The sequence below is a fragment of the Galeopterus variegatus genome, unplaced genomic scaffold (assembly GCF_000696425.1).
Source record: "Galeopterus variegatus unplaced genomic scaffold, G_variegatus-3.0.2 Scaffold3369, whole genome shotgun sequence".
NCBI lineage: Eukaryota > Metazoa > Chordata > Mammalia > Dermoptera > Cynocephalidae > Galeopterus > Galeopterus variegatus.
Window position 1 is genome coordinate 84,531 of NW_007729480.1, and position 15,636 is coordinate 100,166.

Genomic DNA, 15,636 nt, shown 5'->3' on the forward strand with positions numbered 1-15,636 from the left:
GGGAACCAGAATGGTTTTACTTTTGCTTCAGATTTGATTTGAATCACTAGCATTCCTGGTTCCTGATATAATTCCTCATTCTTCAGTAATAGTTTCTTGGTCTTTTTGTAGCTCAGCTCAGTCAGTAAAGTATGCAAATTTGCCAAAATAACCAGTAGATCATTTAACATAGAAAACTTTAAGTTATGTCTTAATTATGCCAATGTCAAAATAAAAGATGGGCAGCTTGGTTTATATTATATTAAAGTAAGTAGCATAAACAGATATTTCATTAGTAGCTTGTTTTCAATTTTGTACTTTGGCATACCTTTTACAGTGATAAATGAAGTTCTCCTTTTCGTTGGAAAAAGCCAAGTTACTGTTGTTTTTGGTTACATAGTTGCATTCCTTCAGAGCGTTAACAGCTAGCTAAAGACAAGAAACTGTAAAAGATATTTGCCTCAAGATATTTATTTCCTAGAATTACATGTTAATGACCTTATGAATGGTTTCTTCTTTCAATTTTCTTTGAACATTTTTTTAAAAATTGTGTTAGAAAACAATTGGAGTTAAATGACAAATATTTTGCCTTGATGTGAAAACCAGCTAACAATGAACTAGTCCTGACTATGTACTACCTAGAATTCCAGCGCCTCTGAATTCTCACAGGTGTGTATTTTCGGCTGTCCATTTGACATCTCCAGGGGAAAATTAAACTGCTTCCTCTGTTTCTCCTTTCTCCTTCTAAATCCCAGTCTTCATTAATGGTTAATGACCCGCCTTGTTCCCAGGTAGAAACCTTGTCCTGAAGTCCCAGCATTCTCCTTGACTCCCCATCTAATGAGTTTCTTGAGCCTGTTAATTTCACCTCCAGGTTGTTACTCTTTTTGATTCCGCACTGTCAGGCTTCATCGTCAGGCACTGTGTAGCTGCCTGAGTGGCTGCTTGCTGTCTGTCTCTCCTCACTTGTAATCTACCCCTCCTCTGTCCCAGTTTTCTCTGTCTAATTTCTTGGCTTCAACACCGCAGTGGTTTCTCATTGTCCGCAGATTAAGCCTCCCAGCATCCAGGACAGCCTTCGCAGTCTAGCTCTGGCCTGCTTTTCCTTCATTCTGTTCCTGCTGTAGTCTACACCTCAGCCTCACTGAACCTCCCACGGTTTCCCAGACGAGGTCTTGCCTGTGGCCTGTGTTGCTTCCTCCGCCCACAGCCCTCTGCTCCTGTGATGTCATCCTCATCACTGATGACCCTCTGGTGACCCTGCTAACATGTTTCCTCACCTGTGTTTACCATGCAGTTAGTCACTCTGCCCTCTGGAGTTTTCATTCTAGGCTGCTTGAGCTGTTTTTACTCACCATGCTTCTGAAAGAAAATGTGTGGGTTTTTTTCTCACACCAAACTGTTCTCGACCTCTCCAGACACCAACTGAGTGTCCTACAATTCAGTTTAGTCCTGACAATAACTAGCCTAGAGTTAGCATCAGACTCCACAGGCTTAAGGGCTCAGTCCCACAAGACTGCCTCACTTCAGATACCGGTTGCAGGTATTGGGTCCCCAGGTCTCCCACACTTCGATCCTACTTGGCTGCAAAGTCAGGGGGTTCCCACAGTCTGTCCCCCTTTCGGGCTTGATGATTGCTAGAACAGGTCACAGAGCTCAGGAAGGTGCCTTACTTACTATTACTCCTTTATTATGAAGGGTGCAACTCAGGAACAGCTAATGTAAGAGATGTAGGAGGGTGCTTCAAAAAGTTAACCAAAAGATTTGTATTATCTTTTAATTCTTATTTATTTGAATTGTCTATTTTATAGATGATATAGATATGTAGATTTTATATATATTATATATAAAATATAATTCTATTTTATTTATTTATTTGTATTATCTTTTAATTCTATGCCCTTGTGTAGGACAAGGTGTGGAGCAGGTGCAGGAGAGCTTGCTCTCTGGGCCCGCTTCTCAGTGTACTCACCAACACTCTCCAAGCCCCATTGTTAGGGGTTTTATGGAGGTTTCATTATGTAGGCATGATTGATTAAATCATTGGCCCTTGGTGACTGAACTTAACCTACAGCCCCTCTTCCCTCGCTGGAGGTGGGGAGTTGGGGCTGAAAGTTCCCACCCTGTAATCATGGTTTGGTCTTCCTGGTGACCAGCCCCTCCTGAAGCTATCTAAGGGTCCCGAGCCACCAATCATCTCATCAGCATGGGAAAGACACTGTTATCATGCTGGAGATTCCAAGGATGTTAGAAGCTGTGTTCCAAGAACCAGGGATGAGGAATAAATATTTCTCATTATAGCACACCACTTCTACAAATCCTGTATTGTAACAGGCTCCATGCCTCCCAGTGGCCACTCAACTGTGAGTGTCGGGAGAGGGAGGGGGGAGGGTCATTTCTTACTCAACGTTTACTTAGTGAATAACCTCTCCTTAGTACAGAACTCAGCTTCTTCTGTATTGGTTCGTGGTATTATGCCATCGTTTCTCGATATATATGCTATTATTGGCACGGAGTCAGTGTGGTTAGAATTCCATCCCTAGGAATATACCCCAAAGATTTGAAAACAGAGACTCAAACAGACTCTTGCATGCTAATGTTCGTAGTGCATTGTTCATAGTATCCAAAAGATGGAAGTACCCGTGTCCATCCACAGATGAGTGAGTAAACAATGGCTGTACGTGTGGTGTACAATTATATGTGATGATGATGTGATATATATTAATATATATGATGATATGATGCGTAGTTCACTAAATCTGGTGACCCTGAATTGCTATTTATCTATACACTAAATCTGGTAACCGTAAATTGCAGTCTAAATAAATTATGATGACATGATTTAAATCCCATGCCTATTAATAGATTTAAAATAATGTGTTTGTTTTTATTTTGAGAGAAAGGACACAGAATTAGGTTTATTTCAGACTTGTTTTTTAAAGCATTTATTTAGGTGTTTTGCTCATGTGTTTTTCAGTACAATAAAATATACACGCACCAACTCCCTCCCCCATATCTAGGGAATTCTTGAAAAACAGTTAAATCTGTATATTCTAAAATGTACCTGAAGGCAGAAAGATGCCCAGGATTATCAGTGTTTTAAGCCAAACACTTGAAGCAATAAGGTATTAACATGATAGACTTAAATTTAGGCAGAATTTTCATAGTTTCATTTTTGGGGGGATCTTTTTGAGTTGGTACTGTGTACCAGTAATATTTTCAAACCCTGTAAAATAGCATTACGTGAGGATAGTCTGTTGTCTATTAAAATATATGAAAGAAGTGTAAATGCTATTCTTTGTGTTTTTCAGATTCTTTACAGAGTTGGAAGCAAGACATCAGAATAATATCTTCATAGATGATATAAGTGACATTGTGGAAAAGCACACAGCATCCACATTTGACCCGTACGTGAAATACTGCACAAATGAAGTCTACCAACAACGAACACTACAAAAATTGTTGTAAGCGATGTTGAATGCTATGGTTTTAATAGTCTAACCTAGTTTTAATTAGGCCACATTGATTGCAATTAATTGATCTCAAATTATACTTAGAAATGCCTCCTATCAGGACTGTTTCCCAGGGGAGAAATGTTTAAGAGGATTACTTTTAGGGTGAGGTTGAGTAGAAAAATCTAGTCTGTGGAAGATTTTCTCTCCAAGGCACTTACAGAATTATAGTTTGTTGTTGTCTTACTCAGTGTTTGTTTTGTTTTGTTTTGTTAATTGCTACAAGACCCAGGGCTGATCATCACTCCAAACCCCTAGTTTTCTAAGCCATTAACTAGCAGTTAAGTGGTTTGCCTGAGGCCGGGAGCTGGTTCTTGAGTAGGTGGAGCTAGAAGCTAGGATTGAGGGTTTTCTCTGCCATTCTAATCTCCCTTTGTTCAATTGACAACTGTAACAAATAAGTTGTTTATAGGAATTGCTGATTCCCCCCGGCCCCTGGCCCCTCGGGTAGNCAGAGCTGGTTCTTGAGTAGGTGGAGCTAGAAGCTAGGATTGAGGGTTTTTTCTGCCATTCTAATCTCTCCCTTTGTTCAGTTGACAATTGTAACAAATAAGTTGTTTATAGGAATTGCTGATTCCCCCCGGCCCCTGGCCCCTCGGGTAGTTAGGGCTGAGGACAGGAGGGAAAGTCTGAAGGAAAGCAACAGGAAAACAATGTTCTTGAAGATTTTAATTATGCAACAAAGAAGAGTCAAACATTAAAGTTCCCTTCACACCTTTTCTTTTTATCCTTTTTAGGTTACTGAGAGTTTTGATGTGATATATGAGGGTACTTCACAAAGTTCATGGAAAGATTCATAATGTCTCTTAACTGTATTTTTCCACCAACTCTGTGAAGTGCCTTTGTATATGCCATCTTAAAAGAGTCAGTGATTGCCAGTAACGTCTGTGTTGTTTTATTTTTAGGGGTCCCGTTTATCCCAGTAGCTGTTTGTGTTACAGGTGTAGTTGTACATTGCCGTGAACCCAGTTTGGGGGCTTACAGGTGATTATCATCCTCACTCCCTTCTGTGAGTTGTGGCATTTATGACCCCAGCATGGCGCTCTGGCCAGCTTCTGTGCAATGTGGAGATGCCTATGAAGGGGTTGGGGTTGGTGATGATTACCTTATGGCTGCTTGGAGAAAGAGTCAAAGTCCCCCAAGTTGGTGAGAAGGGCTGATTATGCCGCCTGTTCCCCCAGCATCCTCATGAAATTCTCCTATGAGCAGGGCGGAAAACCCACAGCTGCTAGCCACAAGTGAGATTTTTTTAGTATAAAGCAGGGTTTGTCTGTACTGTCGGCATTTTGGACTGGGTAAGTCTTTGTTGTGGGGGTGTCCTATACCTTGCAGGATCCTTGGTCTCTACACAACAGTGCCAGAAATGACTCCAGACATTGCAGAAAGTCCCCCGGGCGGCAAATCACACTCACGTTTCTCCTAACCCCTCACCCTGCTGGGAGCTGCTGATATAGGGACAGGGGTGGCTCTGTAACTGTTAGAGAATGCCAGTTCATGTTAGAAAACAAAAGCCTTGAATGAGAGCTAGATTCGGGTTTCACTTTTTTTCTGCAGGGTTTAGAAAACGTGAATAGGACTGCTATACATTATGTGACTTTTAAAAATCAAGGTTTTGTCTAAATTAGTGTAATGATACTGTCTTGTGAGCTTTCACATGGAAATTAGTAATTGTGTTTTCAGGGGCTTTGTTGTAGTTGATGCGAATTTAAGATTAGAGGAGTGACTTTCAACTTCGGCCTGCCTGGGAATCTTTGTAAACTAGTAACAAACAATACTCAGAGTCCATCTAGATTATTTAATCAGAACCTTGGGGGTAGGTTGGGGAGAGGACCTGGGTCCTGAGTGATTTAAATATACAACAAGTTTAGAGTGATTTTTGTTTTTAACCTCCTGAAAATCTTCTCAAAACTGTCAAGGAAAGGAAACAAAACTTCTCAATTTGAGAAAATGAAAATAAAGCATTTCTGCGTAATTTCTTTTAATTTGCTATTCTGGGTATTTCCTGATTTTTTTTTTTTTAGCAGCCTTGAATCAAATCATCTAATTTGTGAAACACATTTTTCAAAAAAATGATTGCTCTTGCCACTGTCCTGCTTCCTGGCTGCTTTGTTCCTGGACCATAGGAGCACAGTATTCAATGCCACCCCTGCCCTCCTCCCCATGGAAAGTAGCAATAGAACTCTGCAGAGCTCCTCAGCAGGTGAAGTGAGGTGAGAGAGAGAGGCGGGATAAGAGCATCAGAACGAGGGTCGCAAGACCTCGGTTTGAGTTTACCAATCACTAAGTCTGTATTATGTGGCAAGTTAGGGACCTTTCTGAGCTCCATTCTCTTATTGGAATCCCCACCTGGACTTTTTTAAAACTTACATGGGTGGTTCCACATGTTGGAGTATCTTGCTAAGTTCCATAAAAATGTTGTGGCAGTATTGTCACTGTTCTTACGTCAGTGGGAGAGGAGGGGAAATATTCTGGCTGATGTGGTCAAAAGGTTTTCTGTCTCAGAAAGAGGACCCTTGAAAAAGGTCAGAAGCCTCCTAATAAGACCGCCGGTCTCACTGCCATTTCTTAGGCCATTGCCTAGGGCTAGAGGAGTCGCTTAAAATGCATTCGTTATCTTATTAATGGAGTGTGTTTATAGATGATCAGATATAAGATCTAGTCTGCATTCTAGTTTATAATCAATATGTTCACCATTGTGATACCATGACCTCTTTGTTTGTTCAATTTTCACCTCTATAAATTTCTAGCTCATACATTTTTTGTTATTGCTAATATTGCCATTTGAAACTCACATCTTACAATCAGCTTCGAGTATAAAAGGCAGATAAGCCGTCTGTATTTGCCTATGTAATTATGTTTATATTGTTTCCACATGTTTAAAAGCCATTGATAATGTATGAAGTTATCACAGTGTTTTGTAATACATTTTTACTTGCATCTTAACTTGAGGAGGAACCGTTGTGAAATTTCTTTTTGCTTTATTTGTATTCCCTCAGAGCCACCAATCCATCCTTTAAGGAAGTGTTGTCAAGGATCGAGTCCCATGAAGACTGCAGGAACTTACCCATGATCTCTTTTCTCATTCTCCCCATGCAGAGGGTGACCCGCCTTCCCCTGCTGATGGATGTAAGACACAACGATTGCTTTGTCCTCTGTGGATAGCTGTGTTGCTATAAATCTGATTGAGAAAATTATTCTTATTACATTTAAATTGATGCATATCCCTTCCATACTATTTCCCAATTAAGTGAGAAGGTGCTGTTTGGTTGGAAAGTCTCACCTGTGTCTGATATCTCTTGAAATTATGTTTCATTTAGGCTTGTTTGGTCATTCTGAAGAAATTAGATTGTATTAAACACTGATTCAACATTTTTTGAAATGGGAAGAATATTGGCTTCTTTAAGTTAAGAAGGCCTGGGTTGCATTCTGGCTGAGTAACCTTGAGCAAGTCACTTAACCTCTTTGGGCCTTGGTTTCCACAGGTTGATCACTAAGATCCCTCTGGTCTGTAACATGCCAAGTTGCCCTGGTGTTCCCTTTCACACAGGAATGAGAGTGTCTTCAGCACTACAAGGCATAAGCTTGCCCCTAGTGTGCGTTGAGGGAAGCGGGGGAGCAGTGGCCAGCATCCCTGTCACGCAGGGCAGCATCATGAAGAAAGCAGGTGCATGACTTTGCATACGAGCAGAACGTAGCTGGGGAAGCCACCTGAGATTGCCCGGTGTGAGGGGCCTGGGGAATGCAGCAAGGCAGGAGCGAGGGCCTGCACACTGAGCTGCAGCAGCCAGAGTGGGGCGTCGAGGATAGAAATGGGTGGTCCCCCATGGGTCCCCCCAGCTAGCAGGCCATACAGTGTCTCTTCTATCTAATTAGAATATTTTGTTACAATCCTACTTTAAAATTGGATTATTGTGTTGACATAATGTCAGTGTTTGCATATTTGATTTTTACAAATCAAAAGACAGGATTAAAATATAGTAAAAATTATGATTGAGTTACAAAGTAAATTCCATTTTCTATACTCCATTGCAAATTCTAAGAGATATTCTGAAAGAACATGGAAAAATTGAAATATGTAAAAAGCACACGATCATGGTCCCTGTGTTGACTCTGCTGCCGTTTTGAGGAGACTCTGTCATTTCAGAACTCAGAGCACCTTGCTGCTCTCCAAGTTCACCTCAGTTTACAGCCTTTACGCCCTTCCCCATCCATCACCCGTAATTTAGAAACTTCTCCTGCATACATATTGGGAAACTGTAGCTAGTTCTCTGATTTTTTTTTTTTTTTTTGAGATCATTATTTATCATGTCTAAGGATAGAGTGTAACTGGACCATCAAACCCAAACTTCGGCTTTAAAGGTCTATTTCATGTTACTTTTAAGACTTTTAGAAAAATAGGAAACTTTTATCTATACGAGGAAATATGATTTCAAACATTACTATTTTTTTAACAAAAAAATGGGTGCTTTCTATATGTAATATTTTTCTCAATGTTAGACTTTTGAATTTTCAGGATTCTTCTTTTTCTGAAACTATATTTTAGCCACGTTTCCTTAGGTGCTCTATGTGCTGTGATATTCTAGCTTTTTATGTCCTCTCTCTGTTTAACTTTGAGAAAGTTGCTTCAATAGAATGGGGCTCCCAAAATGTTACATTCCATGTTGTACAATGTTGGAGGTTTATGCCATGATTTCCCAATGGGCTCTGAATGTTTTTGGGGTCACAGACCCCTTTAAGATTCTGAGTAAAGGTGTCACCTTTCTTCCTAGAAAATTCATATGTGCACAAAATTTTACATAAAATTTTAGTGTATGGATTCCAACCAAGGACGTCTGCTCTTAGAGACAGAAACTAGCATTTCCCATAATGCTTTTATACTCATTAGCGGGTCATGGAATTGATATTTGAATTATGAGCAGTGTTTTTAAAAAATAAAACAGAATAAATATGCAATACCTGATACATACATGGCTCATAACGTAATTGAATACTGTTTCATTAAAAGCCTTGTTGAAGTCATTTGTGTGTGTGTGTGTACGTACTGGTTGTAGAATAAATGTATTTCTTACTGTGGGTCATAGTCAAAAAAAGTTTGAGATCCATGAACATAAACCCGCAGATGGAGCCCCCTGTGCTTCTCACATATCACGTATAACAATCCTGACGCCTGACTTTCACATTTGTAGGCCTGGTTCTCATCTACATTTTTTGTACCAGTGGCTTGTTAGTTGCCAACTGTTCTGCTTGATGCCTATTGCACTAATCTGTTTCCCATATGTGAGACTTTGGCCACCTAGGTAGAACCTAAATGTACTTAAAGTATTGTTTTTTTTCTATTTTACTTCATTTGGAAATTTAGTTAAACTTGTTCATTGCTGTGAACATTTCTGACAATTAAAATGGTTCCCTGGGCTTTGAATGTGTATAGTTTCAAAAGTTTTATGTAATTCAATTTACCTTGAATTGACCCTCTTTGAACTCAATTTTAATATCACAAATTAAATTTCTGGGTGTAAATATATTAAGAGAAACCCCAGCAGCCTTTGTTTCCCTGATCTTTTTATTCACGTTGTATCATCTAAATATATACTTACTTTGACCAGTAATGGTGATAAAGTGATAATTAAAGTGACACATATTTATTGCGGGCCTACAGTATGCCAGTCACTCATAAAGGACTTTACATAAATTATCATTTAACCCTTGCAACAATCTTGTGACATAGCTGGCATTACCCAATTTTACAGATGAGGAAACTGAGGCTTGTAAAGACAGGGTCAGTGACTTGAGCAAGGTCACATAACTAGTAAAGGGCACGTGGGATTTGAAACCAGGCTTACCCACTACTGAAATCTGTCCTCTTATTTTATCTATTCCCTGAATTTAACTGGATCCTGTGTATTGAAAGATTATTTCTTAGTTTTTTATATCCTAGATTTTAAAATCATTCTCAAACTCATCCATAATATTGTGTTCAGCATCATTCAATTTGCTATGAGTAAGGGGATGTAGGTGGACACTGGTTTTATTTTACTTAATAAAAAAATATAATTGATTTTTTCGCTTTTGCTTCTTTATAGACCATCTGTCAAAAGACACCTAAGGACTCTCCAAAGTACGAAATCTGCAAAAGGGCCCTAAAGGAAGTGAGCAAGGTAACTAAGTACACAAGGTAATTGTTGAGGAGCCCATCAGACAGCAAACCATGCGCATACCTTGGGAAAAAGTGTGGCTTGGTTTGATGCTGAAAACTGGAAGATATGGCGATTTGCACAGCATTCTTTGGATAGTTGAAAAACAAAATAGTGTTTGCTGTACTCAAATAAAACTGATATTTTTACTGTTTCAGACAGTTTTGCCTTAAGGGCCTGTGGCTATCTCATTTTCTTTTGGTGTCTGAATAGCTATTTATTAATTCTCTCATTCAGTGGCTATTTACTGAGTATCAGCTACTGTGCCAAACACGATGCCAGCCCCAGAAAATACGGTGATGAATAAGACAGATGTAGTTACCACGCTCATGGACTGTGCATTGTAACGAGGAAGGCAGACATGAAATAGAATTACAGTAAAGGATGGTGAGTGACGTGCTAGGGAAGCACAGAGTGACGTTTAAGCTGACACCTTTAAGCCTTTCCTTGTGAGAAAGAGAGTGTCTCAGGTATGTGGAGAGACCCAGAGGCAAGACAGTGTTGGTGAATTTGAAGAACTGGCGTGTTTTTCAGTTGACTAGAACCCAGTCTGAGAGAGAGTCCTGGGGAACCAGTCGTGTGGGGCCTTATTACATGTTAGGAATTGGGGATCTTATCCTGAGGTGACGTGGAAGCTGTGAACTCCTGTGTTAGGGAGATGGCAGTGTGCGTGGGACTAGTTATGAGGCCAGTTCCGGGGTCAGGGCAGGTGGGGAGCGCACAGCAGGACAGCAGCACTGAGGAGGCTCTGTGATTGCACGTGGAGGGCAAAGCACATGGGGAGGTGTGAGTGGTGAGGGCCAGGTTTTTGACTTGAGTAAAGGTGTCACTGAGGGTGATGCTGGGGATAGTCACTGAGATGGAGGATGTGGAGCTGGGGGCAAGGTGGGGTGAAGGTAGTGCTCAGGTTTGGCCTGCTAAGTTTGAGATGGCAGTGGGACATCCAAGAAGAGACATCATCGTCATCTGGGAAGTCTAGTCTGGAGCCCTGAGGTTGGGTGGGGTTGCCATGGGTAAAGGTGAGGTCAAGGGGCAGGATAGACAGAGACCTGGTGTGTGCGATGAACCAGGCATGGTTCATGGAACACAGCAGAGTGTGGGGGGAGGACGTGGTGTGGTGAGAGTGGAGGAGGATGAGGCACAGAGAATGTGAAAATTTCCCTGGAAATTTTCAGGACCTTTTTCCCCTCTGTCTTCACATCCTAGTCGTACTACTTCTAACTGGGTGCAACGTCGCAACTGTGTGAAACTGAGTTCTTTAACTACTGGAAAAGCAGTCTCTGGGCTTCCCAAATGCTCGTTATTTCCCTGGAGAGATGTGCATTTGGAAGTGACGTTTCTCTTCCTGACCTTTAATCCTCTTTCTTACTCTGTGTTTGCAGTTGGTTCGACTGTGCAATGAAGGAGCCCGGAAGATGGAAAGGACCGAGATGATGTACACGATTAACTCCCAGCTGGAATTTAAAATTAAGGTATAACTGCTCTTGCTTTTTTTAAAAAAAATTATTTTATTCAAAATGTTTTAACACGTACTTGTGCCTATTGGTGGGGTACAGTATGTTGTTTCAGTACATGCACATGCGGCACAATGATTCACTTAGGGTGGCTGAGCGTAGCAGCGTGGTTGAGGATGGTGGGGTGGAAAGGAGCTTGCTTTTCAGAGAGGAACCATACATTGATAAGGGAGAGGCTGGCAGAGGGAGCAGCAGATGCTTGGGGAGATTCTGCTCTTGCTTGTACCAGACAAAGTGATCTTTTTCCAGGCCGTGAAGTTAGGTATTATCTAAGAAGCACATTATTTTTTTCTAGAAAGATACCAAACTTGGAGGAAAGGGTAGTTAAAATAATGGAATTTTAGAACCGAAAGGAGATTTCTTCAGTATTCTCAAAATGTCCTGCAAAACAGTTCTGTCCATAAGCTGGACCAGAGTGTTCTAAATTGAATGACACTCCTTTTCCCGTTTGCTAAACAAATCATTAATAGACAGTTCTTTTCAAGTTTGTTTTTCTCCCATAACACTTTTCTAAATATGTGCTGCCTATTACTGCTTGTCTGATACTGTTCCTGAGCAGATGACAGGATGAACAAAGAAGAAGAAAATGACAGTTAATGGCAAATCTAGGTCATGGCTGGTCCTTTGTTGGCTCACAGCTGAGTTCTTAATGGATGTGAGTGCTCACGATTATGATTCTACTTTGTTCTACAATACGTACATTTAATGAAGCCATTTAAAATGACTGGTCATATTTTTGCCTAGTAAAAGTGTCCCTAATTTATGCAGTGGAATTATGAGCACCGCACTCTCCCGAGTGAGCCACGGGCCGGCCCTTTATGCAGTGGAATTATAATGATCAGCATTCCATGGTGTTCTGCAGAGAGCAGATTCTCTGCCATTTCATATAGTTTGAGGACCACTTATGTAGTACAGTGACACCCTTTCATATTTTAAATGAAGAAAATGGAACTCAGAGAATAATTGCAACAGAGTCACTCAGCTAGTGGTGATAAAATCAGGACAAGGGTCCAGGCATCCTGACTTGCAGGTCATTGTAAACTTTTCTACTGTAATGCCCTGACTGTAATGGTTTGGATGCAGAAACAGGACCCATAAAACAGGAGATGAGGGGAACTTGCTAAAAACAGCGCATACTTCAAATAGTTGTAATGTCCTCATACAGAAATTGACAGCAATTTCAAAACCCATTTTTCTTCCAAATCTCAAAAAGAATCTTGTCCTTCTCTTTAATTTGTTTCTAAATATTTTAGAAAATATATCTGACAACAGAAGTTATTTACCCCCTCCTCTTTAAAGATTTAAAAAAATTCCTAACCGTTTTCCTTTTTAAAGGTGATAAATCCCTGACCATTTTTCTTTTTATTCTTCACTGAATATCAGTTGGTTTAAGATTTCTTTAAGAAGCTCTCTCTCTCTAGAACCCCAAATTGATTTGTAATTGAAAATTGCTTGCCCCAAGGGTCCTTAAAATTAAGTGATTAATTGATTAATATCAGTTGATTTCATGAGTTTTGGATTGTTTGTTTTCTTTTGGTTCAATGATTAACATATTTGCAAGCCTAAGGGAAAATATTCTAAATATAAATTTACAGTGCAGCACCTAATTCAGACCATTTAGAAATACAAATTAGTACTAATTAGAGATACTTAAAAAATCTAGGACCTCTTAACACTATGGATAACAATGGACATTTTTATTCAATTCTTTTTAAAGATGAGAAAATAGAGGTTCAAAGAGGTTAAGTGACTTGTTCAAGCACATGCATCCTTACAAAAAATTTACTGTGCATGTTCTTTGTGGAAGGCAGATGGAAAACAAAAACATAACCCTGCCCTTAGGGAGCTCACAGTCTGGTAGAAGACTGTTGAGATTAAAGAGTCAACAGAGTCTATAGCTGTTACCACAGATGGAAGACCATTGAGAACTCTGGAAATGGGAGGGGGTGGGCAGCTCTAAGAGTGAGGGATGGAGGGGTGGGGAGCTGGGAACATCAGGCGAGTCTTCTTCACACTACACATGTTTGAGCTGAATCTTGAAAGGTGAGTTGGGAAGGGTCTTCCAGGAATAAAGAGCAGCTGCCGTAGCCCAGGAATTGTAATTGTTTAGTGTGGGTGGACTTGGGGTGCAAGAGTTTCAGGGCAGAAATGGGGTGGGAAGCAGAAGCTCACGTGGACGGCCCTGTGTGCCGAGAGGAGGAGCTGAGTCAGGTCATTTGGGTGCCAGTGAAAAGTTATGAGCCAGGGAAGTGACACGATCAGATGCACGTTTAGTAAGGATGACTTCAGCAATGTGGGAAAGTCTGTTCCACCTTATTCCAAATCCAGGAATCGTCAAAAGGAAAAAAGTGGTAATTTCATCTATATGAAAAATTTTTAAAATTCTCTATAGAGGGGAAAAATGAAGACCATTTTAAAAAGTGAAGGAGCAAATAGAAAATTGGAAAAAAAAAAATAGTTGCAACTCACATGTGGACAAATGGCAAATATCTCCAATATATAAAAGCATTTTTAAAAATTCTCTATAGAGGGGAAAAATGAAGACCATTTTAAAAAGTGAAGGAGCAAATAGAAAATTGGAAAAAAAAATAGTTGCAACTCACATGTGGACAAATGGCAAATATCTCCAATATATAAAAGCAAAGTGATAGGAAAAAGATAAAAAAAAGAAAATCCACAAGAAAATTGCAGATTAGAAAACTGCTGCCAGATGAGTAAATACACATGACTGTTAAACCTTTGAAAACATGCTTTACTTCACTCAGAAGAAAATTGTCAATTGGATTAAGATAATGAATTTCACCTCTTAGATTTATAAGTAATCCAGAAGTTTGATAACACGTTTTGTCAGTGAGATTGTATGGAAAGGCACTTCTGTGTGTTGCTGGTGGGAAAGATTGTTACAATCACAATGGTGGGCAATTTGGCAATAACTATCAAAATTACAAACGCAAGTTACTACAACCCAGAAATTTCACTTCTAAGAATTTATCCTGCAGATATAAACATGAGCGTGTAAAATTATACACACACAGTTATTCATATAATTCATATGTTGTTTGTAATAGAGAAACATTGGAAATAACCTAAATATTTGAGAAAGAATTTATTAAATAGATTATAGTACCCTCAAATATATGATACCACTCAATATGTAAAATTTGCTTATGCATAAGAAACCTCTGGAAAGTTACAGAAAAAACTAATAACAGTCATTACAGTGGGGGGCAGTGGTCAGTGGGTGGGAACTGGGTAGATGAGGAACAGGGTGGGGAGGAGACTTTTCACTTCATACTTTTTCATAGTACTTGCTGTTTTTAAAGAACCCTTCCCACTCCCACCCCAAATTGAATTTATTTTTTAGAACCCTTATTGTGGCAGCTGTGTGGAGGATGAGTTGGGGGGTGGAGGGCAGGGGTCATACGAGCAAGGCTGAAAACCTGTTAGGAGGCCAGCAGCAGAGCTGGAGAAACATGCAGGGGATGCCAGGAGCAGGGCAGTGGTGGTGGAGCCCCAGGGTCTAGCCTGGCTGACCTGATGGAGAGCCACACCGTCCACCAGACGGGGAATCCAGGAGGAGGAAGGAATTTGGGGGAAGGTAATGAGTTCTGTTTTGGCCATATTTGGTTTATGGTATGACTCATATTACTACTATGAGTATTGAGTATTTACTATGTGCCATTTTCACATAGTCTCATTTAATTCTTACAAGAACCTCATGAAGTATTCTGTTATTATCCCTGTTTTATTAGAATCTGAGCTAAAGAGATGAAATAATTTGCCCAAGATTATACACCAAGACATAGTGAAGTCTGGATTCAAATCTTCATCTGACTCCAGAGTCCACATTCTTAATAATGACAGTATAAGAATGCCAATCTTCTTCTAATTTGAAGGGAAATGAAGTTTGTATGTGTGTGTGTGTTTGTGCATGCACGCATGCTTACACACACAAATTTTTCATTTTTAAATTTGTAAGTCTTTGGACAGGTGTCATGTGTGAAACAGCAGTGATATGAGAGGGGTGGAAAGTGTCCCTGTGTTGGCACTTAGGAAACAAGTATAAATTAAGAGCATGGAGTCTGCAGCTGGCCACCTAAGTTCCAGTAGTAGCCCCACCTAAGTTCCAGTAGTAGCTGGAAGACCTTGGGCATTACTTAACTTCTCGTGTCTTGGTTTTCTGAACTGTAAAATAAGCCTGATAATAATACTTTCACTCATGGAGCTACTGTGGAGATTAAATTATTCAAGAGCTGTAAAGGACTTGGAACAGACCTGATTCATAGTAAGCAAGGAGTCAATATTCACGTGCTCTCGGAATAGTGTCACAGGCATGGTGGCGTGTTGAAAAGGGAACAGAATTTGCCACAATTTAAGCAGTTAGACTTTTCATTCAGGAAGTGTGGCTATCAAGAGGACAGGCCAGTGATGGTAACCAGA

The 15,636-nt window shown here is 40.1% G+C and overlaps 1 protein-coding gene across 1 annotated transcript in view; it reads left to right on the plus strand.

Moving 5' to 3' along the window:
* The window catches only part of ARHGEF26 (Rho guanine nucleotide exchange factor (GEF) 26), a 126,268-nt gene that overhangs the window by 64,310 nt on the left and 46,322 nt on the right, over positions 1-15,636 (plus strand). Inside the window, exons 7-10 of the mRNA XM_008584772.1 lie at positions 3,291-3,443; positions 6,488-6,617; positions 9,572-9,646; positions 11,065-11,154. Of these exons, the coding sequence (XP_008582994.1) occupies positions 3,291-3,443; positions 6,488-6,617; positions 9,572-9,646; positions 11,065-11,154 (448 nt within the window). The remainder of the gene's footprint in view (positions 1-3,290; positions 3,444-6,487; positions 6,618-9,571; positions 9,647-11,064; positions 11,155-15,636) is intronic.